General features: G+C 42.9%; 1 protein-coding gene across 3 annotated transcripts in view; it reads left to right on the top strand.

Annotated features, from left to right (window-relative positions):
* The window catches only part of scube3 (signal peptide, CUB domain, EGF-like 3), an 88,839-nt gene that overhangs the window by 30,192 nt on the left and 35,033 nt on the right, over positions 1-23,614 (top strand). For all 3 annotated transcript variants that reach the window (XM_030422266.1, XM_030422264.1, XM_030422263.1), the window contains exons 4-5: positions 5,997-6,131; positions 21,939-22,085. In XM_030422266.1, coding sequence (XP_030278126.1) covers positions 5,997-6,131; positions 21,939-22,085 — 282 coding nt within the window. The remainder of the gene's footprint in view (positions 1-5,996; positions 6,132-21,938; positions 22,086-23,614) is intronic.

The following is a 23,614-nucleotide window of genomic DNA, read 5'->3' as shown; positions in this document are numbered from 1 at the left end:
TGATTTTTATTGACCAAACCTGATTTGGTTTGTATTGATTCAGCAGACCTCAATTCCCCGTGCAATCTATAGGGAAATGGATGCCGTTTTACTTTAACCTTCCCCAAAGACGCCACATGATCTAAAACACAAAAGCAATGTCGTTACGGCTTTGGAACGGGCTTTTGAAGAACAGCTTTAACAGTAGCAACTAAGGAAAGGTCACATCGGTTAAGACTGTTTAGTGGTTTGTTTATGGTTTGTAATTGTAAAGTGAAATTGTCTTTTTCCCCCCAAGTCATAAAGAGAATGTCTGTGTTTGAGTTGGCATAGCAGCGTACTGCTTTCTACATTCACGCATACTGTATACTGAATAAACAGACTGTTGACGCTGAAGGATGCTCAAGTGGTACTTCTTCTCTGCACCACACAGCTGCATTGATCACAATATTCCAGGTTTAAGCTCCTTTTGGAGCTAATGTTGAATGAAACATGTTTATCACAAATGTAAATCAACATTACCTTCTCCATAACCTTTTCCAGCATTTATTTTAGTCAAATTAGGATGACAGGGGAAAGAATGCTGGAAAAGGCTCATGTTAGTAGTCCACGTTTGATTTATAGAATAAAGGTAAAATAACGTATTTTTTTTTAAATGAAGAGCTGAGGAGGCGACTGGAAGTGGAACGAGCCATTAGGTGGAGGATAAACAGAATGAAAAGTTGCTGTAGCTTCAGTGATCCAGCCAGGCAGTTAGCCAACTGGCTAGCTTGCTGGCTATGCAGGCACTTACCCCTTCGATTCAACCGGGTTGAGTTGCTTTGATTGTGCTTATTTAGTCAGTTGTCCTTGATGTTTGTGCTTCTGCTGTAGTTGAGTAACCCATGTAGTTAAATCATTTCATTATTTGTATGTTTTAAGTTTGTTTATTGTTAATATCTCTTTATTGTTTATTGTAAATCATCAGTCTGCTCAGGGTATTTTATTGTGAAAATTGACCGTTGCACTATGCCAGTCCGTTATCTGGCCTGATCTGCTCTGTGAAGCTTGACGTGGCCTCCGTCCGCTTCCTTCAAAATGGACTTGGTGCTTATTCTATGTGGAGCAGAGCGGTGAGAGCAGCCACTGGTCTGTATCGCAGTAACACGCTGAAGAAGGACCGTGTTGGAGTCTGTGGGTTATAGAGCCGCTAAACTCCGCACTGTGCATTCAAAGTAAATTTTGGTTTACTATCAATTCTCGTAAAAAAAGCAGCCTATATTTGAAACCTAAACAGTTTATATACGTTCTAAAATATTCTCAGAAGTGAACTCAATGATGAACTAGCATCTATAAAACAAAACAAACAAAATTCTAAATTCTACGCAGATGAAACGGACAACATGCTCAATTTGACATCATACTGGAATGCGATTCTGAACACTAAGTCTCGCAGAAGAAGCTTCATCTGTCATCTGCCACAAAGTCTCTGCGTTGTCGCCTGGCTGAACCTGCATCCCTGCTCTTGTAATCCTTTGGGATCATGTTGCGAGGTTGGCTAATCAAACAGGAGGTTTCAGACTGATGTATTATTGACTAGGTCCTGATGGGAAAAAGTAGTCATCAAAGAGCGTCACGCTGATTTGCTCCACAGCCTTTGCCGCGCTCTTAAATGCATTCCTTTTAAGTGCGTCGGCCGCTCTTCCAGGGCGGCGATGATAACGTCCACACCCTTCACTTTTTACAGAAAACATTTGATTCTAGCCCTGAAGAGATGCTTTCTAACTACCACCTTTCACTCCCTGAATATGTAGGATTGCATCAGGATAATGATGATCTGGTTAACTATCTCTCTCATCAAACCCAGAGGACTTTGGCACAGTACAGAGACTCCTGGAGCTTAGCACTAACCCTCCTCACTTCCCTGCTGCTGATGCAAATACCCCTCCGTCTCCCCAGGTCGCAATCACTTTGCTTTTGTTGTGACATGCATAGATCGAGTTTGGACAAGAGAGTCTCTTCACAGTTCAGAGGAGAGGAGCCGGAGTGATGAGTTAAAGGATGGATTTGAGATTGGTGCATTAGCCGGCTCCTGAAGACTATATCAACACACTCTCTCCCTCTCTCCTCTCTCAGGATTGTTCAGTCCCATCCACCATGAAATGAACAATTCCAGCTGAGCCCACTGGCACAGCTTTGGGGGAAACTCAAGCCTGAGATTGAGCTTAGGGACGTGAGCATGTAGCAGACTTGGAGCCGTCAGACGTCAGCGCAGGGCCTCTCGTCTCCTTGGCATGAGGCTGTCCACCCAAAACACTTATCCTGGGGTTTTGTTTTTAAAATACTTCCAGACTTGTTTTGGAGGAACAGAGAAGTACCATTTAGCATGATCTTAGCTCATAGTTTTTCATTTGCGAGAGAACTCGGCGAGAGATTGGACGCAGAATCTGTGCTTGTTTACTGAAAATAGTTACCTGGGAAACAGGCCTGAAGTTGAAAAACGTCTGAGTTCAATCAAAGCTGTATTAGTTTTGTTTATGTAATAGTTACAAAATCAGCCCTCACTGCTGATTTTAGAATGAAACTCTGCAGTGTTTGCTCAGCAGATGTGAATCAGTTAGCTGACCCAGTGGGTCAGGCAGTGAGGAAGCGCTGGAACCAATAAATTGTTCAAAGCTAAATACTGTAAGCGTCTTCATGCATCAACGAACAGTTTGCAATAGTCACCCACACTTCTATGATTTAAGAGAGTGTTTGTTCTGCAGATGAAAGATCAGGACTTCCTGCAACACATCAATTTTATACAGCCTCAGCTGACGTGTGTCAGGCTCAGGCTGAGTGTTTGTTTCGGCGTCTGTGAAATCAGATGTCCTGGCAGGCTGGGTTCAAACCTGGCGCCTTGGTCACTGCTCATTCGAGTGGGCGAAGAAACGCGCTGTGTCACTGAACTGCCGAAGAAACAGAGAAAAATTCTGTAATCCTGTTTGAAAAAGGAAAGGATCTCGTTTTAATTGGAGCTGGCTGTGTATGCGCTACTCCGTCGTCACTGGTGCGTGCTCATCTACCAGAGCAGCACGGTCAGCCCACGCAGTGCAACGGCTGTTCTGCTGCCTGTCGCTGCACATGGCTCCGATTTGCTGCCTTATTAGAGTGGGTGCCTCTTTAACTCCTGTAAATGAAATGCCCAAAGAGGCCAGTGTCCGTCCACTCACCTCCTTGTCTCTGGTCTGTCTAGACCACAGAGACACTTCTGTCTGATCCAGACAGTAGCCAAGCAGTGGGATAGATGCATGGCCAGCTTTGATGACAGACGGCAGTAGTTTTTCACTCCCGTCCCCCTCTACAAAAAACTCTGGGTCAGCAATAAATGCCCCCAAAGTCGCTGAACCTTTCAAAAAAAAGGGGGGGGGTTGAGCGTTTCTCCAAAATAAGAGTTCAGGAGTTTCTGTAAGGCAACCGCCATGTTTACATGGCTCTAAAGCTCTGCGCAAGGCCAAATGTTATATATACAGTCAAGGCTATCTGAGAAACCAGCAGACATGGCCTCCGCAAACACAACCAATCTCTTAATCTCTCTCCGTTTGAACCTTCCTTTTCCCTTCGTCTCTGCGAGTGAAGCAAGGATAGAGAAGATACATGTCTCCTTCTGAAGCGACGCGGCCCTTTTAACTTGATTAAGACGTTTTTGTTTTTTTTTTCTTTCCATCCTCTCAAGAGAATTTTTAAAAAACGTTTTAAGTCCAAATAACATGAGCACTTCTCTTGGCCATGCCAGAACCCCTTTCCGCTTGGAAATATTTGCTTTGGACGCCAGCCTTGCCCAACACACAACACAGGCAATTATGGGAGCTATTTAAACAGGAGAGATCTACTGACAGGCGACGCCTCATTTGGAGGGATGAAGGAATCAGGAAATGAAACCTTCATTGATGCGCTGAGGGTATGGAAAGAGAATTCCCACAGGCCCTCTGAGGCTGGTTGCATTTCTCATGGGCATTTTGTGCGTACGTTGAGGACTGTTGTATTTGTGTAGCCTTTACATGTTTGAGTTTTTAGGGGTTGTGTGTGCGAGAGAGAGAGAGAGAGAGAGAGAGTGAGAGAGAAAGAGAGAGAGAGGCTTGTGTGTTGGGATCTTTTCCCGTATGGGTTGCAGAGTTTGAGGTTTTTGCTGCCTGCTAACAGTTTATCTGCAAAGGTGCAGCTGTAGGCTGTTGGCAGCTTTCGTTAGCTCAAAGGGCTTTTCTCTGGTGCTGCCACTTTGATGATGAGAGATGAGACCATCAGGTCAGCACCAAGGCAGCCACACAGTTGAATGAAAAACCATTTTTTTCTATTCGGTCCTCCCTTTACTGAAAGTCTAAATGCTAACTTTCCCGAGCGTTGTTTTTTGTCTGAGTGCACGGCTTCACTCGGCTGCAGCGTGATGCGTTTCTCATCAACCTCAGCTGACACGACACGTTGTTTCGTGTCAGCTGAATGTGAGAACAGGACAGCGGACTTGGCAAGCCGACGGGGGTCATGAGTGCCACCTGCCAGTCACCTACATCTCTGTAGGTTTCTGTCTAGCCCAGGTGCCACTTTCTGACAACAGTTTGTATGTGTTTACGCCTTTGGTGGATCCAGATGTCTCTGCGTTTCTGTGTGGAAAAAGAAGAGGACAGAGTGAAGTTTAATTTCTAACTCTGCCGGCCTGAAAATTCCCCAGAAAGGAAACTTAATCTAGAGGCCTTCTCAGACTGGACAAATAGACAGTAAATTAGTTTCGCATGACAGTTTATTAAAAAAAAGCCTTGTGTATACAGCGGATTATTGATGCATCGAGCAGAGGGATGGATAAGGTTCCAGCGCCCAGGTCTCCGGGGGAAGAAAGAATATGGAGTGTCACCTCCAGAGCTACGGCGCAGTCACGCACAGGGGAGAGCGGGGCCGCTAAGCTCCTCAGCACGCCACACAAATAAAAGCAGCCAAAAAATTATATTGTGCTCTCTCTTTCATGTTGATACTAAACAAATATGTCAGAAGATTTATAGATGTTCCACTGCTGTTCATTTGTTTCTTTTGTCGAGGCCGCACAATGAGTTGGAAAAAGTTTTGTGCCATTTGGAGAGAACAGCTGGAAGTGCACAATTCATTATCAGTGGAAATGAAGTCAGCAACTCTCAGCTGTGGTCAGCTTTCCCTCGTGGCGGGACGGGGCCTCAGGCGACACCTTTGTAAATGCCAGGCCTTTGTGTGCACTTGAGGTGGATTCACATGGTTGCTTGTTACCCTACCCCCCCCCCCCCCCCCATGTCCCCCACTCTCTCCTCTTTCCATCTCTACTCACCCCCTTCCTCCCTCTCCCTGCATTCCTCCCGTCACTGGGCTGACAGACACTCGTCATCAGCAGGTACTCTGGCCCAGGTGGATCAGGTTTCCCACTTGCCAGGAGATTGTGCTGCATGCGCATTTTTATGGCTTAGTGCTGCACAGTTGGAGGTTTTCAGTGCACCTCTGGTGTGCTGCCATGTCAGATAACCATTAAGACAGACGCTGCCTCCTCAGACGGCTTAAGATAAAACTCCTCTGGCTTTTCATTATGTCCAAACACTTTTGTTTTGCTTTTTTATAACTTTTGTACTCAAAACACATCTGTAGTTGTTTTACCGACTACATTATGGATGTAGTAGTTAGATGGAGTAGTTTTAAAATTACTTTCTTCAACAAGTCAGATATTAAATGTCCTTTTTTATATTTGTACCAGAAGGGAAGAAGAAGATGGTGATAGAGACTATTGTTATTTTTCGCCTGATAATCCAAAGCATTGCCACTCTTTCAGAAGCACTGTTCATTACTTTGTAAGTAATCGTACTTAGTAATTGATAAAGTATGTTTGTGTGTTCCTACCATCTGTTTGATTGTGATTTACAGCTTCTTGTCCATTAAACAGGTGATGATTTGATCTCAGACACCCTTCAGACAAACAATTATCTGTGTTGCATTTGTTCTGTCTTGAAGTGATCTTATTAATTTTGTTTGGTGTGTCTGTCTCCGGGCAGATGTGGATGAGTGCTCCGAAGGCAATGGCGGATGCCAACAGATTTGTGTCAACATGATGGGCAGCTACGAGTGCCGCTGCAGAGAAGGATTCCTCCTGAGCGACAACCAGCATACCTGTATCCAACGGCCTAAAGGTTAGTCATGCACACACACACACACACGGATGATTTATGAAAAATACGAGGACACGCTGTTCCGTGATTTAGGCTGGATATTACGTGTTGAAAGCTTATTATTTTAAACGCACCATTGCCGATGAAAATCTATCTGTCTGAGGTGACTCAGGCAGAAATGTTCACAGACGAGGCAATTTATTAAAGTTTTATTCACGTCGGGTTGAGTCACATTCGCCAGCCTCCCTTCCTTTCTCTCATATATCAGCTGTCGTTTCTGGGAAGTTATAGTGGTGGGCGACCAAATGAAATGCATCGTTACCTTGAATATAATTAATGCGATAATGTAGGTATACAACTCAACAAATACAACAAAAGTCACATCGATTTTAGACATTTTGATGTGACCATTAGACCATTAGAGTGTATCAAAATAACAAAACAAGCTTCTGTAGAAATGTGAAGGTATTTTAAGGAACGGAGAGCTGCTTTTATGAATGGGGATTTAGACCTAGATACGCTAAAGAGAAGAGCAAAAAGATTGTTTTTATGAAACATAAAGGAAGAGAGTCAGTTTTGTTTGAGTAATGCCAGGGAAGCCTGGAATTGGCTCAGTGTTATGACCGGTCAGGAGGGAGGGTCATGAGAGTTTCCTCCATCCTGTCAAGTTTATAATGTGGCACCCATGCTGCAATGACATTGCTATTCACAAGGAAATTGTGACTGAGAGCAGCAAGAGTGTGCACTTATTTTGAACATGCCAATGTAAGCACATCCTACTATCTGGATAATGCTTCCTTTAAATAGCAGGAAAAAGTCATAATCGCGTGCCTATAATGTGATATGCCAGAAGGCAGACGCCTCAGCTATTCTGCTAAAAAATACGCCTGCGGGATCTCCACAAATACAAACACAGTCAGCAGAATTATAAGGAAAGAGCAGAAACAACTAGGATGTATTTATAAAACACAGGTAAATGAAATGCCAGACATATTGTGTCTGATCCTGTTCATCCACTTTTTAAAGAATTTATAGAACTGCCGTTGGGAAGATGCAACAGAGCCAAAGGACATTTAGAAAAAGTATTTCGTAACAAATGTAATAACTTTGCTGAATCTGTACACATTGTCAGATGTAATGTAGGTGCTAACTACAAACAAAACTCATTAAAGTCTGGAAACCTTAAAGTAAACATGTATGTAACGCTGTCAGCCTACCCTTTGAAGCTGTTACTTAACAGTAGAAAAGTTATATGATGTTGCTTTAACCATCCTGAGAAGCCAACAGCAATTTCACACGTTTGGATAATGATAAATTATCATTATGATTATGAATCTCTATATAACATGCAAATGTTCAGGTGAAGGTGTTATAAATAGTATGATGAGCCCGTGCAGATTTATGCAATCAGCTAACAGGCCTCAATGAAAGTCAAGGAAAAGTCTCTCCAGTCTGAGGGGGAAGAAGACGAATGGGGATAAATCTCTTTTTGTTTTGCTCCCATCCTTTCAAATTGAACCAATCTAGAGGTTGGCAGCATTTTAAGGTATCAGCGGTATGAGAGTGGCCTGCGGGGGTCTGTGAGCAGAGAAAACAATTAAAGGTGTAGCCCGGGGCAGACACACCTCTTGTTTATAGAGCATTCCTGTGGGATGGAGACGTGACAGGAGAAGGTGCAAAGCCAACCTGCTCTGAGGCTTACTCATCAGAAACCAGCAGCACAGTGCACACACATACATTTATAATGTCATAGCTGTGTTTGAAGCAAAGTAAGCTGTCAAGAAAGTATCTCTGTAATGCATATTGCCTTGTCGCCATCAATGAATCAACAGCTCAGTGTCTGTAGTTTGAAACAGATCCAGTCTTGTTTTTTAGAATTTCGGCTGAAATAATACTATACTAGAAGTCGTTGTGGTTGTTGAATGTGTCACTAAAATGTAGGAGGGAGAATTTTTCACAAAACCTCTTAAATTACAGAATGTGCTGGTTTTGATTTGTTTCATTCGGACTGTTGTAGCTTGTATTATCAGCCTTTCCGAACCCAGTGCCAAGGACATTTTTGAAGACAGAATTTGCTTCACTTAGGGTTTAATTTCCTGATTAATCTTATTGTCAACGTGTACATAAAATACCCATGCAAAATACTGAAACAATGATTAAACAACAGCATACTTTTCTAGTTTTCAAACAAGGATAAAAACCTTCTCTGGGTGTATTTATGGAAACATTAGAGTCGATGGCCCCTTGGTGGGTATTTCCCATGGCTACAAGCGACTGACAGCAGAGAAGCTATCTTGCTAACAGTTCAATCTGTCGGGTTTTATAACATTTAACAAGCAAGCTAGGCTAACTAGCTGCCACTTGGAAAGTGCAAGCCTAGCGCTCTGATGTTAGCGCTGCAGCCAACCAGACATAACTTTTCGTTCATGTTATTTCAACATTAGCATTAAAAGCTCCTAGGGCGCTCACTTTGTCACACTTTAAAGAAGGACAAACTAGCTTCTGTTAGCTTTCTCCCTTTGTGGTTATTAATGAGTTTCCTGAGGGAAAGATGGTACTTCTGGTGCTCAGCTGAACTAGCGTGAGTAACAAATCATCGTCAGAACTGACACAGCTGCAGCACTTTAAAGGCTTTAGAAGTGTTAGCTAAGTGGGCTAAGCAATGATAAAAGTGTTCATCGTATAAATCGGCAACATAGATCCTCATGAATGAATGATACGCTGTACCAGACGCTCTAAGACAGAGGATTAGCGTTATCATGGAAAATGCTGCCTCTGTGACAGTTGAGCGTCAGGATGCGCTAGAAACCGCCCTCATAAGATACCATGGGGTTAGTAATAAGGTGGATAGTAAATGATCAGTTTGTCAAAACAGCAACAGGTATTTTTGACCTCTGACTTAGAGTTTTGATTACAGAATGACACCCATGGTCCGAGACACTGTATGTATATAGAGAAAGATGGCATGACAGCTCTCAGATAGTGACGCCAAAACATCTTGATCGCCTCCCGGTGGCAGGGTGCAGTTGAGGTCCTAAATCTCACACCCTGTATGCTAGCAGATGGGACATGGGCTAATCTAAAAATTCATAGTGCACGTCAAATACATTTTCACAAAATAGTTCTTATCACGCTGATGCATTTTCAAGTCTTCCTTTTTTTGTTCAGACAAGTTAACTTATATAAGTTAAATCAGTTATTTGATGCTATAAAAAGTGGGTGTGACATCACGATTGAAAAATAAGCGGGTGGGATCTCAATTCCACCGCTCCACTATCCAGTCACTATAGCGTGGGCTAGATTCTAAATTGCTCCACCAGTGCAAGATGGCAGCACTCCTACCCAGGATATTTGGGCTTCATTTCTTTACAATGGGAGGAAGCGGAGATGTGTTGTCCATCTTTATAAACGGTCTGTTGTCTCAGACTTACAAAGGGAATGTTCAAGTCATGGATAGGACAAAGTGTTGGCTTCCAGGTGGTGGTCAAATTACGGTACTGACATTGGCGCTACATACGACAAAAATTAAAACCTATTTTTTTGTATATTTGATGTTTACCGTTTTGACCAAATACGAGCAGAAGTAAAAGAAAAATCCACTGATTTCTTTCCAAGTAGGAATCTTAATTTGTTTGACCTTAAATGCAGACTCGGTCTTCATCTGGATATTGAGGTCATTGGGTTTTTTCCAGAATATAAACGTCCTTGATTTTGCTCTCTGCGCCTTTGCTCTGCTTGTTTGTTTCAGCGCCACTGTTCTCAGTTCGGTACCTTTATCTCAGAAAGGCAACATTAGAGCTGAGCAGCTGTTATCACTATCACCAAACACATTTATTCATAGAGTAATTATCCAGCTGTCTACAGTTTTCTCAGCTCTGCCAGTTTGAGGGCCGAGACTGTGATGTGAATCTTTTGGATCTTTGGGTTTTGTAAAATTCAGAAAAAGCCTTGGCAACATGTACATCAGGATCTGAGTGTCTCTTCATCTCTGCCCTCCTCGTTGTTACGCCTCTCTCTTTTGTAAGATAACTGCTCATGCTGGGAGTCATTAGACTGTGATGTTCCTAAGTCCCCTGGACAGCGAACTGCGGATCTTGGAAGTCTGGTTTATGAGATCAGTCTGGCCTAGTGAACTGTCAATGTTTACATTTCATAAACGTGGTGTTATTTGAGTGGAGTGAAAAGCTGGATCATGTGTTTCAAAGCGCTGTGACTATATCAGAAGTAGACAGTGAGCACCGGTCCAGTCTTGCCAAAACTCACCCTGTCTCTCTTTCACTTCCTCTCTCCTCTTGTCTTTCTTGATGAATGCCCTCGGTTCCTGTTAATCTTCCATTTTCATATTAATTTTGTCTTTATTGCTTCCAGATGAGACCCATTTGGATCAAGAGATTAAAGCTGCCATAAATCTACAAACTTCCCTCACTCATCAGATAGCCACCCTGTAATTTTTTCATTATTTTTGAAAGACAGAACAACTGCTCATCTGCTTATTATTACTGCTCTTATTACAGTGTGTGTCTGAAGCAAAATGGAAGCGGTGAGGAAGTGGCTCGCCGAGCTGATGGACAATAGCCCCGCAGAATAGTCGCAAATATCGCTTTCCCCGCTCGCTGAAAAATTATGCCCAAGTGGCTCAGCGAGGGAAAAAAATCATAACCAAAAATAAAACTGATCTAATCTCGATGCCAAGTCGGTTTAAATGCAACCCTCCATCCATTCTGCTGAGGCTCCTCTTAAAGAGCAATGCCTGGGGTGCAGTTTGCTCATGAGCTTTATTGTTCTCATTAAAAAGACATCAGCTTTCCATTTTTTTGCGTTAATGGGTCAGGTGTTCCCTGGGCAACTTCTGTGAGTCTTTCTGGGGACAGTGGAGAGCTGGTCACTACAGTGCACAGCGCTAACAGTCTGTTTCCCCTGCTGGTAGGAAGCCCTTGTTAGCAGTGAGCCTGTGCCAATTAGGCAGCAGGGGTCTGCCAGCCTCTCAGCTAATGACAAGGCTGCTGCTGGCCTGTCTCGTATTAGACCTGCCCCTGTCCCCCCTTGCCTTCCACCAGAACAGGAATAACTCCGGCCAAATGAAGGCTCCATCGTCGAGCTGGACAAAATGTAACAGTTCATTTATTCTCCCCAAACATTTCTCCCAGTCAAGAAATTAAGCCTTTGAAAGGCCAGCCAAGGTGCTTAGCGGTTGATAGGAATGCCATTTAGGTCAAGAAGGGTTCCACTGCTTTGCATTTGATTTATTGTCTCGCTCATATAGGAGGATAGCAGGAACGCACTATACTGTATGTGCGTGAGACGCGATCCAGCACATTGCAAAGCTGGAATTTCAGTCTCAGTCAGCCCACACATCCATAATTTTAGTCCTGCACATTTCTGAATATCCGGTAAGGCGATTACCTAAAGTGTGCACTGATGGGCTGTTATGCAAGTCACATGTAATAAATCTTGTATTCAGTCTTATCGTCTTCAGTCCGCAATATAGATGATATCAGGGCTAGACATGGGTATCATGGGCCAAAGTTGTGTGGCCTGACTGATGTTTCTAGTTGGGAAAAACTTTTAAAAAACATAATGCAATCATTGCTTATGTTGTTAAATTTTTATAATAAAAAACAACTAAAAAGATAAAATACAATTTCTTTATACAAGTAGGAAACATTCCACTGGCACTTTTGGCCATGCTGAGTCAAATCAAGCCATGCCGATTACCAGTTTTACTGCTCTGAACCGAGCCTAGCCAAAGGACCCTCTCCAAAGTCGCTTCCAAACGGGCTGCGTTGACGTCTCATGACTACAACTAATCTTGTGTCCTTGAAACAAGTGTGTGTTGGGCAACTCATCTTGTGTGTCCGTGCAGGAAACCTTAGAGAAAGACGTTTTTAAAAGTGCGTGTGTTTAGCTCTGATTAATTGTGTAGCTTTTACTGAATCTTTGTGGTTTGAATTTGAATTTTCCCCCCACTTTTTTAGATATCTGCAGTATTTAACAGTTTCATCATGTTTGCTTCAGCTGTTTCAGGAATTACTGCGGGTGAAAATCCAACATTTCTTGATTTTGCTGCTTCATAATAAAAATGGTTAATTAGCCGACAGACTCTTGTGAAAAAATCCTAGGAAATGAAACATGTTTGTCACCGAATTAGTGGAGCTTTGTTAGTGGCTATTTGTCAACAGTACTGTGGGGAGAAGGACTATTTGCATCCCTGCCACACTGGGCTGATATGCCGAGTCTCACTGAATCAAGCCGAGCTAGCACATGTGTATGGAAAAGCCCCAGAAGTCAGTTAATTAAGGGAACTTGGGATCCTTGTACCATTTCTCATCTTAATAACACAATAAAATTGGTGTTTGCTTTTGGACCATGGCCCACCATTAAGTTTCAGTTTTGGCCTTCCAAGGGAAAAAGTCTTGGCGCCCCTGCATAATAAGATCACATGATGAAGAGGAATCATCAGCTCTGCAGAGTTCCGTTGTGAGACAGCAGCGCTGAACAAGTTGAACTTGCACAAGCGAAAAGAGAACTGCAACTTTTAACAAGAAGTCGAGTCCTCTGGATCAAACTTCCTGTCACTCTGCCAATCAATATGTCAGAGTGTGCGTGTCTGGCATTGTGCAGAGAGATGTGCTACAGCCGCGAGCAGTCTGAAAGTTCACACCGATCTGATGATTACATTAGAGTGTCTGAAGCTCATTGCAGAGAAAACTTCGATTATATGAGCCTCGGAGCTGTACTGTCACCTTTCGCTGCTGGAGGAAATCTGTAAATAGGCCTCTGCACTCGAGTCTGCACAAACACAAACAGTTGAATTTAGATTAACAGCAAGCAGTGGCCAGTCACGAAGGAGGTCTATCGTGAGGAAAGATAACTTTTTATTACTTTACTGGAAACAACAAAGAGTCAGACATTTTAAAGAAAGTGTAGAACAGAGAACAAAGTGTTCAGGTCGGCCAACGCGATAACTGCTTCAAACGTTAAAAGTTTCAGTATCAGCCTCGTCACCTGACTATGAATACCAGCATTGCTCCTTTTCTCTACAGTAGGCCTTGTCTTTCCAGGAAATGTTTACTTTGTCAATGAGAACCTCTTCCTGTGTTTACAGCTTTCATTAGCTTCCCAAAGGGGTTGTTACCCCTTGCAGGCAATATCTCCTCTGTCTCTCTCACTCCTCCTCTCTCTCAGACTCCAACATGAACACAATGGACATGATGGGCATAATCGAACGCAAGCGCGCACACACACGTGCGCACAAGCCCTCGACTTAGTAATTTTCATTTTAATCCAGCTGGAGGCAAATTCAGACATGTTGTGTTATGACATTTAGATGCAGAATGTGGCGTGTTGACTCCAGGATATGTGTTTTATGTGCTGGCCAGAACTGCAGCGGTGCGAGGAATTTTCAAATAAATGTGATCAAATCCATAGAAAATGGACGCATCATATTCTCAGTTGGTTTTGCTCTCCAGCCACGACATTCTTTCTGCGTGAAATCAGGCGCAGGGTTATTGAACCCCGGTTTTATTGTTGTTTTTTCTTATCGTAAATGGATAAAATAACCTACTTTCTCGCAGTGCAGTATCCATTTAGACTGTTGTGCGTTTTAATTTCATGAAGTCATGCGGTGCTGAAGGGCCAGTTTCCACCAATTCAAATGAGGCAATGTTTAAAGCAGAGAAGTCAAATATATTACCATTTGTACGTTTTATGGGCTTTTATGTATGTTCATGTCTCGGGTGTCCCACTGCGCAGAAGCCGACATGCTTCTTACATGTTCCCCTGTTGTTTCTCAGCAGGCCTGCCCGCCTGTCTGTGCGTTGGCCACAGAACTGTTTTTACAAGTGCAGAAGTCACTGCTCCATTGCTCTGCAGCCCAACCGTATAACCAGGCTCTTTTCCTATTCTAAGGAAGTGGAGCGAAGGGAACGCCTCGTGCTCCCTTTGCTACCTATTATGTCTGTCCCGTTAGTCCAGCAGCAGAGACGAAGACACGCGGGACACTCATTTTTTTCTGTTCTTTCTCCTTTTCAACATCTTCCCTCGTCTTCTCTCTTTGTCCAGACTTTACCAAACCCCGGTGCCCCCACCCCTTCTCACCTCCACCCTTGAACAAATATACATCAGTGGCTTAGGCTTCAGCAAATGTTGGCTGCCTTGCCACCGAATTCTCCGTACCTCATTTGAGACGGGCATCCCTTTTGCTCGTGGGTTTGTTGAAGGCCATCTCTAAGCTGCCCGGCCCAGCATGCTGCTGCGGACTGCCTGAGTGCCAGTGGGGTTTTTCCACTAACACTTGGCTGTCATGGCTTTAACCAGAGGGCCAGACTGAGCTCTGCGGAGACAGATGCCTTCTTCAGCTGCCTCTCCCTTTGATTTTGGAAAGAATGCGGCTCTGTAATAACATACTGTATCTCCTATCTTTTGTATCTCTTTATTAAAGAAAGCTCTGCCGTGCTCTGCTGCTGCCATGTTGCCCGTGCTGTCGGCAGGATGCCCGGCTCCTCTGGGACGTCGCACAGTGAGGTGACCTTGATAGAATGAGGGGAGGAGTGAAGGCGAGAGTGGCGCGTCCCCAGCAGGTGCTGCACAACTGTGTGTGACACAGATGGGCAGACGCACACAAGTGCGCATGCAACATGCATACATTATGCAAATACACATCTTCCACATACATTAATGCAAATACCTGCACAAGCACACAGTTTCCACAATGAACAAATTTGTATATTTCTGCCACTAGACGCTTGGCAGTAGAAATTCATGAGATTCATGAGAGGGCTTTTCATGAGCATAATAACGTAGAGCTGCAACAATGAAGATGCACTGGTTAGTTTTTGGGAAGAAATTTTAATTAGAAGAGACAAATCTCAAATTGATTGATTTTCATACGCAAATAAACAAATTATCTTTGTTTTTAGGACTGAAAAAGCTGAATACACATACTGACATTAAGGGACAACACAATTTCATACTGTTCTCCTTTGTTAATATTTGGCGGACCCTGCCATCGTTTTAGCTTCAAACAGCATTCCGGGGGACCTTATTTTCCGTCTGTGAACAGCTAATTTATTCAGTTACACAGAGTTATACAGAGTTTGTATTATTTCCCTATCACATTAACGTCAATATCGGCTTATCGCGACACCCGTGGTCCTCAAATCCTTGACGTATATCTCAACCGTACAGCTGTTTCGACTGATGATAAAACTATGCTTGGCTTGTTTTGGAGCATATGGAAACTATATGTGCTTTGGTTCAACCTCAGGAGCACCGTATACTAATAAAAGCTGTACATTAAGCACTTTGGGAGCCACATATATCCGTCCTCAACGCGCTCCGCTCTCTTTTCCATTCTCGGGGTTGTTTATGCTCTCATTGGCTCCTTGCTGCAATAGGGAGTGAAATGAGCAGCCTCAACAAGGCCTTGGGGAGCTGGAGAGAATCAGCGCTCGCACAACACACCAAACAGTAGCACTTGGACAGATTCTCTCTGCTCTCTATGAACGGAGTCGACGGGGAAGAGTTACTTCCTTGACCCGGCTGGCTTCCCCGTTGCTCTGTCTGACCATCTGTGTCGCAGCTCAGCCCAACCCAACCCAACCCAATCCGGTTCAGCTCCTTTTCCCATTCTCCTTTTCATGCGCTGACATTTTTATCCTCCTATTAAAACTTTTAAGGGCCCATTATCTAAGAGGAAGGAATGTTGTTTTAATAGTGTGGTGGCTCCATGCTTAGGCCCCTTCTTTTCAGTTTGTAACCAACTGGCTAGCTGCTTAATGTTCTCCAGCCAGCGTCGAGCAAAGAGGGGACCTTCTCCCCTCTGAGACGTATGACAGCAGCTCAGGACGGACCATGAGCCCTCTTTTCACTGCCCCAAGCACTCAGAGCAGACTATAAACCCTTGGCATGCCTTCGACTACTTCAGCCCCATTGTTTCAGTCTCGCCACTACATGGTTCTCAGGTTTAAGAGATCTCGGTGAAGAACTTGTGGCCTCCGTGGATCTTTTGTCCGAAGGATCACAAGAGTCGGCATCTTAGCGGGACCACCATCTGAACTTCTTTTCTTTTTGCGCAGTTCCCGCGTGTCGAGTTTAAAACTCATAGCCTGCCGTTGAACATATACTGTTGTCTGTTGTTTTGGTAGGCAGGTTTTAGTTGAGAAGTCCAGCAGAATCCAGAAGATGTTTCACTTGTGTCAGTCATTATGTTTTGAGCAGGGTAGGGTTTAACTGAGTTCTAAAAAACAGCTTGTTCATTCGTAGCTCACAAGCTATCGAGTTTAAATTACAAGCCACTGGCTTTGATAGTGATGTGTGAGCTCCAATCAATCTCTCCACACGGCCATCCATTCAGACTCACATGCCCGCAGGAGTCGCTATCAGCAGTAAATTCTAATGTACCTTTGCTTTTTTTTTGTCCTCTCCTGCTGGTTTTTAGAAAAGCAGCGATATGATGTGACCTGCACTTGATGCACCAACCTGCAGGCGTAGAAGCTCATCCCACATATTCAGTTGATGTTCCACTGAGTCATGACGGACACGTAAATGGATTCTCCTGACTTGACTCTTTGACTCAGGGTCTGAGGACAGTTGGTGAAACAGCTGATGACGCAGATTAGCTGATTATTATTTTTTTTTTACTGTTAAACTCTTTAAATTAATAATAACTCAGGAGGTTTTGAATATTTAATTGTACAGAGAAAACATGAGCTCTGAAGCCAAGTTTTGGGGGTATAATGATTAATAATAATGATTTTAATAATAAAGTTAAACAACATTGATTCCCGCTACGACTGCATCACACTACTCTTGGCATACACTTAAATGTCCCAGAAAAACAGACAGTTGTGGTTCATTGCCAGGTTTTGAAGGAATTAAAAAAAGCCTGTATGTTGAAGGCTGTAACGTGACCTTCCCCGTCTCTCTCTCACCTATCCATGACTGTGGACGATTTGTTTCAGTTGTTTAATACTGCTGGACTGTGCATTTCTTTGAGAAGGACTCGGGTCGGATTTTCCGCTACAGTCCAATAAAATGTGACTATATATGTGGCTCGTTCTCACGTGCTTCATCTCCGCTCCGCTAACAGAGAGCAACAGGAGCTACAGTTAGTACAGAAACAGAGTCAGTTAACATAAAAAAATGATCGGTTTCCAGCCCAACACATAATTTCCACAGAGCACCTTTAAGCTAAGTGAGCTAGTTTCTGGCTATGGCTTCACATTGATGGTATCGATTCCTCTTATCTAATTAAAAGAAAGCGAGCAATTAGACATCGTTTCCAGAATGTTGACTTGTTCCTTTAACACACATTCTACTATAGTACAACCTGGGGGTCAACACCCCTCTAACAAGATAAATCAGAGGGGTCATACGATGATCAACAGAATAATAAAGAACGTACCTCTGTGCTAATTATCTAAAGTTTCCGTTTGAACTCTTTTGGTATTCAATGGAACAATCAGAGAAGCAGCAATCAGTCTTTGGGGGGACTGCTTACAACATCTTGTTATGTGTGATGTGTGACGAGGTCACAACAAAATATTCTTTAACAGCAAAAAAGGTCGGGAACCACTGACCCTGTGTACGGAACAAAAAAGGGATTTATTGGCTTCTGGCAACAGCATTAACTCGTAGTGTTGGGTACAGAGGTCACGACCTGTGTTCAGAGGGCAAAGCTGTGGCTCCTTTTGCAAAGAGGAAAACTACCACTTGTTTTCTTTGGTTAATTGCAGTGTTCTTTTTTCTTTTCTTTTTTTTTTTTTACCACAAGCACAGCAGTTTTGATGACGCCTGTCCGTGTTGAGCTGTATCGACTCCGGTCATTCCCTCCGAAGCTATTTGTAAAGACTCCTTCACAGTTATAAGATTTTGGACCCAGTTCTCTGCCTATGAAGTGGTCCGTCATAGCTTTATACGTTTCTTCATATAGAGTTGTATTTTGTAGGGGATCAAGGCATGTATGATTAGCGTTCTTTTATGTTTATTTCTCTCGTTCTGTCTGGTCCACCTTATAAAAGCAGAGGTGGCTACATACATTCTTTACTTAAGAAGAAGTTGTTTAAATTCTTAACTCAAGTAAAAGTAAGAAAGTAAAGGACATTTCTGCTGGCCATTTCGGTGCAAAGCTGTGAACCTCAAAGTGAACCTCATATCATATAAATAAAATTCAAAGACTATTAAATGTAGACTTGTTAAACTAAAGCTACTCGGTCATTCCCCTCAAATGCATTAAAACTAAAGTAACAAGCCTGTTTTGTAAGTAGCAAAAGTACAGATATTTGTGTTACAAACTAGGGAGTAAAAGTAAAAAATATACCTGAAGAATGTACATCAGTACATTCACAAAGTATTTGTACTTTCCCCATATTGTAACTTCCCACTTCTGTATAAAAGGATGTTATTCTTTCTGCTTCCCATCATTTGGTAATGATAAAAACTGGAGGCCTTTGGCAGCCAGCTAGAGGGAACAGCACATGGTGGATGATAGCTGGGCCTGGCCTGCAGAAAAGGACCATTGTGTCAACACTTTGGCTTTTATTGGTCCTCAGAGAGATGAAGGCCCAGGTTCTGGCCCCAGCACGACATGTTATTGATTGATGGGTCTGTAGCTTTGCATAGAGGGGCTGCATAAAAATAAAGGGGGAGTGAAGTGAGTTTTGGGATGCATAATACAACCTTAGTAAGTAATCTTTAGTCCGGTGGGGTTACTTAGTTGGAAATTCAATACTCTGTCAAGTTCATAGAAGTCTGTTTCTGGCTCTGGCCTCAGATGGACACAAAGCCAAGGAAAGGGACCACTGAATTCCACATCCTACTTAAATATCCACATGACTCGCTGTGACATTTGCAGCACTTTACAGCAGCCGCTCTGTTGATGCTCATTCATGGTCACTTCTCTCCTGCGGTGCCTTTTTTCTTTTTGCCTTCAGAGCTGGTGCGCCGCCCCCGTGTTTGTTCAGAGTCTTTGGGAGCGCTGTCGCTGCAGTTAGAGTCTGATAGCTCACCCCGTCTGCAGGAACGACAACAGCTCAAGCAGGAAAGTCTGAGAGGATTGTATGACCTTGTGACACCCGTTGACAGACTTAAAGTGATGGAAAGTATTTAACCAGGAGGTCAGAATTGTCTGTCACACTTGCATCGTCAGCTACTTGACGCAAAGAAAAGACTCAAAATAGATTTCAGCCACGAGTGGAAATACATAAAAGGGCAGGTTGAGTTCTTGGCAAACCGTGTGGAAAACAAGAGGGCATGGTTAGAGGAGGTTTTGGTGGCGAGAGTTAAAGTAGATGAATAAGTAATTAAGGATAGAATAATGTAAAAATAGTCCATTTCTGTCAGGCTGAGATTGTTTTTTCCTTGTAGCCCTCGAGGCAGGGACGCACATGAGAAACTGTACGACAGCTCACGGTTGTCACAGACTGACACGCTACATTTGGACATTACGGTAGAGGAAGAGTGCACAAGGTTACAGAGCTATACTAGGTGCTGACACTTCCTTCGCACATATGCTAATGCTTAGATTTATAGGAAAAAAAAAAAAAAAAAAAAAAGTTGACTAATTAAGAACGTTAGACCTCCAAACACCCTTCAGTGCGACGGCAGATTTAATGAGACATTAATGGAGATGTCTTCTCGCTCGCTGCCTCCCCGTTCGCCAGAAGAGAAGGAAAAGGAGAGAGATCTGTTTGGTTTTTAATGAGCCAGAGAGGGCTGGGGTTTGTCACTGCATCTGTAGCGGTGGCAGGGTTTCGCAGCGGCAGGAGTTTCAGCAAAGCAGGGGAGGAGCACCGCGTTCATTTGTGCAATAATTGATGACACCGAGGTCTCCGGTCCTGAAAAAAAAGCGTGTGAAGTGTCTGTTGTACCTCTTCATCAAGCATTTATACATCACACAGAAATTATGCATTTTTGTGTGCATCCATGTTTAGCCAAGCTTTGAATTATGAAAGCCTCCTTTTTTTCTTCTTCCAATACTGCCTTCGTTTGGTGTTTTCAGAAGTTGTTCACGTTCTCGCTGAAGTGCTTCAACTTTGATGACTCATGAAACCGTGCACTTACACCCTTATTTTCTGTGCAGTCCCTTTTGATCTCAGTCTCCGCAGTCAGAATTTAAAGAAGGATTTTTTTTTTTTTTTTCAGTGTTCCTCCTTTCTTTTCTTTATGGGGGATTACCTCAATTAAAATTACAGGTCTACGGGATCAGCTCCTGCTGGGTGTTTTATCCTTTCTGTTGGCAGCCTCCTTTTTTTTTTATAGCCTAAGCAGAGTGAGCATGTTCCAACAAGTGCTTGGATCTTTGTTAAGGGGTACTGGGCATGTCAGTCACCAGCAGTAGGCATATATGTGACTGAAGGTCAGGATGCGTGTCAGGCATTTGAACATTTTCACTCCTCTTACCAGCTCTGTGATACATAAAACCTTAAGAAATCTTTTTAACCAGACTCTTGGTTTATTGAATGATGTTCTGATTTAAAGGGACAGGTCAAAATCAAGACTATGTTTTTGTTTTGTTTTTCTCTTGCCTGATTGTTTTGGTGTGGTTTGCTGGGTTTTGGAGATATATCTGCTAAACTAGATTGCAGTCTGCTTCTGGTGCTCAAAATACATGAAAAACAGCAATGTCACTTTCCAGAAGTCCTGACCCAGTTACTCAAGATAATCCACGGAGGTTGTTGTGAGCAGTTACATGTAGGAACTATTTTCTTTCTGCCAAACTTATCTTTTGAGAACCAAATTAAAAAAGTTGTTCAACTCTGCTATCTTCGGCGAAGGACCATCTAAAAAATTAAGTCATTTTTTATCTCAAGCTGACCTTGAGAATACAATTCGAGCTTTCATTAAACTCTCTGGATTATTGCAATGCCCTTTCTTCTGGTTTTAATCAAAAAGTCATCTCTCTCCTCCAACTTGTTCAAAATGTGACTGCTGGGACCAGACCGCATTACTCCAGTCCTTGCCTCTCCTTGCTGGTTGCAGTTTTAGATGTGATTTTAATGTATTAATGGTTACTTTCAAAGCTCTGCAGTGATTGGACCCAAACTTGTTTTGACTTACTGGTTCCCTGCTAACTAAGGATGCAAATTTTAAGCATTTTCATTCATTTATATTCAGAACTCCCTACCCAAGGATCTCAGGCTGGCTACTTATTCTTACATAAAACCCTTCTTATAATGCGCATTCAGTTAATTGTTTTAATACTGCCTTGCTTTTATCCACTTGTGCTATGATTTATTCACTAGTTTTGCTTTAACCTGTTTTTATTTTGTCATATAAAAGAACCATGTTACCCTGCTTTCTTTTACTATCTTAACTGTATATCTTGTTGCCAGCTATGTTTAGAAATGTCCTACATAAATAAAGTTATTATTATTACAAACTGCACACACCAACCATAGCACCATGCAGACGGAAGCGTGCACCTTCTCATGAACGAGAGAATAGCATAACGAGAGGAAGACATGGCGTGCCGTATGGAGCACGAGCCTCTCAATCATGAGATGATGCACGCCTCCCTCTTAGCGATGTAGTTCGGTAGAAAAGGAAACAGTTCCTCCATGAAACTGCCCACAACAAGGTCTGTGGATTATCTTGAGTAACAGGGTCATGATTTCCTGCTGAGTCCCATTATATTTGAGAGAAGGCTACTGGCGATATCTGATAAACTCGACAATTCACACCAAAACAGTGTAGATGTATAAAAAGCACTACAATTAAGTGGATTAGATATTTCTGCTTTTGAGCTGAAATGTTCCTTTAAAAAGCGTGTAATCCATGTCGCAGTTAAAAGATCAACCCTCACTCTTGGTCTGCCCATTTCCTTCACAGCGCAACCCGATGGTTCAAAGGAGGGACCTACCTGCATGGACAAGAACCACGGCTGTGCACACATCTGTAGGGAAACGCAGAAGGGTGGCATCTCCTGTGAATGTCGACCTGGATTCCAGCTCACCCGTAACATGAAGGACTGCAAATGTAAGTCGTGTCAGCCACAGTTTCCCCTTTGTGAAAACACACACACACACACACTCGCACACATACATGATAACACACGCAATAAGGAGGATTTATAGGCTCCTCGTGAAAAGGTGTTGGGGTTGGAAACCTGCCGACGACGGATAATTGCACTCATTCCACAGATGCCTTCCGACAAGATTTGAAGGAAGCTACTGGCATTAACGTTGGGTTATCAAGCCATGACTAATCTTCTGAGTAGTCCTCATAAAGAAAAACATGTTTATCAAATAAGGGGCGATCATTTACACAACCAGGGCAAGTGTGGAGGTTACTCGAAGGGGACTGCTCTGATGGACAGCGCACACTTCCTGTTGCTGTGCAACGGAGATCATCCTGTCAGAGCTGGGGCCAGGGCTGATGGGGGATTTGTCTGTGTTTGGATAAGGATTGGAGAAGTGTTATTCTATAGTTTTTCTGTGACAGCCCAGGAAAAGGGCAAAAGGCGCTGGGATGGTAGGGTGCAGACAGGATGGCGGTGGAAGCCTCGGCTCACTCGTGCTCTTTTTCACTCTGTCATCACAGGTGTGTTTAAAGTGCCAAGGTTAATGCTCCCTTCGCTCGCGAGCACATAAATGTATTTGCACTCAAAGACAAACACATGGATACGCATACAGTATCCCTACAACATCTTACTCTTCTCATCATTCATGTGTCACTGACATGAGTTGTTCACTGACTCCCGTAAGAGATGTCTTAAATGATAAAAAATGAGTTCACTTAAAGTTTTCTGCAGAGTTAATTATATGCATTAGAATGGAGACTGTGCCAGTAGCTCTCAGGCGGATGTACTTATCCAGTGAGACGTACACTGAATGAAGAAGTTCAGCCACTTGCTCAAGGCCAGTTTGAAGATTGTGACCTTTCAGCTTGTCTCTAACTCCAATGCAATTCATTAGTGGTGGAGGATAAAAATATTTCATCTGGAGAGTAAGTAATGAATAAGGCTCTGATACTGATTAATGAAGCGGTGCATATGTAAATCAATGCATGCCCTTCTTCACATTATGATACACATATTTGGACCCAGCTGTTCACTGGGTAAAAAGCAAATGAAGATGTTGAGTGATGTCTAGGTTTGCAGTGATCTAATACAGGGCTGCAAGTAACTTTTATTTCATTTGATTATTGTCGTTTCATCCATTTATTGGTTGGTTTGTCAGCAGAACTACATGTAAACTACTGAACAGATTATCACTATCACTGATGAATTGAAAATGATGCATGAAAATCTGGTGTATTTAGGTGGCTGGTTTCGATGAGTCACTCCTTAAATGTGTTTTCATAGAGAGCAGTCTCTTTCAGGCGCTGTATGGTAACAGATAGTGATAGAAACCTGCAACTACAGTACCACCAACGTGCAGCTGAGATAATAGAGATTCAGAATGGTGATTATAATGGTTTAAACGTGTCTTTCATAGTTTTAAAAGTATATCCGAGTGAATATAACAGATTTCGTTGCAGATCCAGATTTAAGTGCGCTGCACTAA

The sequence above is a fragment of the Sparus aurata genome, chromosome 7, assembly GCF_900880675.1.
Source record: "Sparus aurata chromosome 7, fSpaAur1.1, whole genome shotgun sequence".
Classification (NCBI taxonomy): Eukaryota; Metazoa; Chordata; class Actinopteri; order Spariformes; family Sparidae; genus Sparus; species Sparus aurata.
This window is presented reverse-complemented; position numbering and strand designations above follow the sequence as displayed.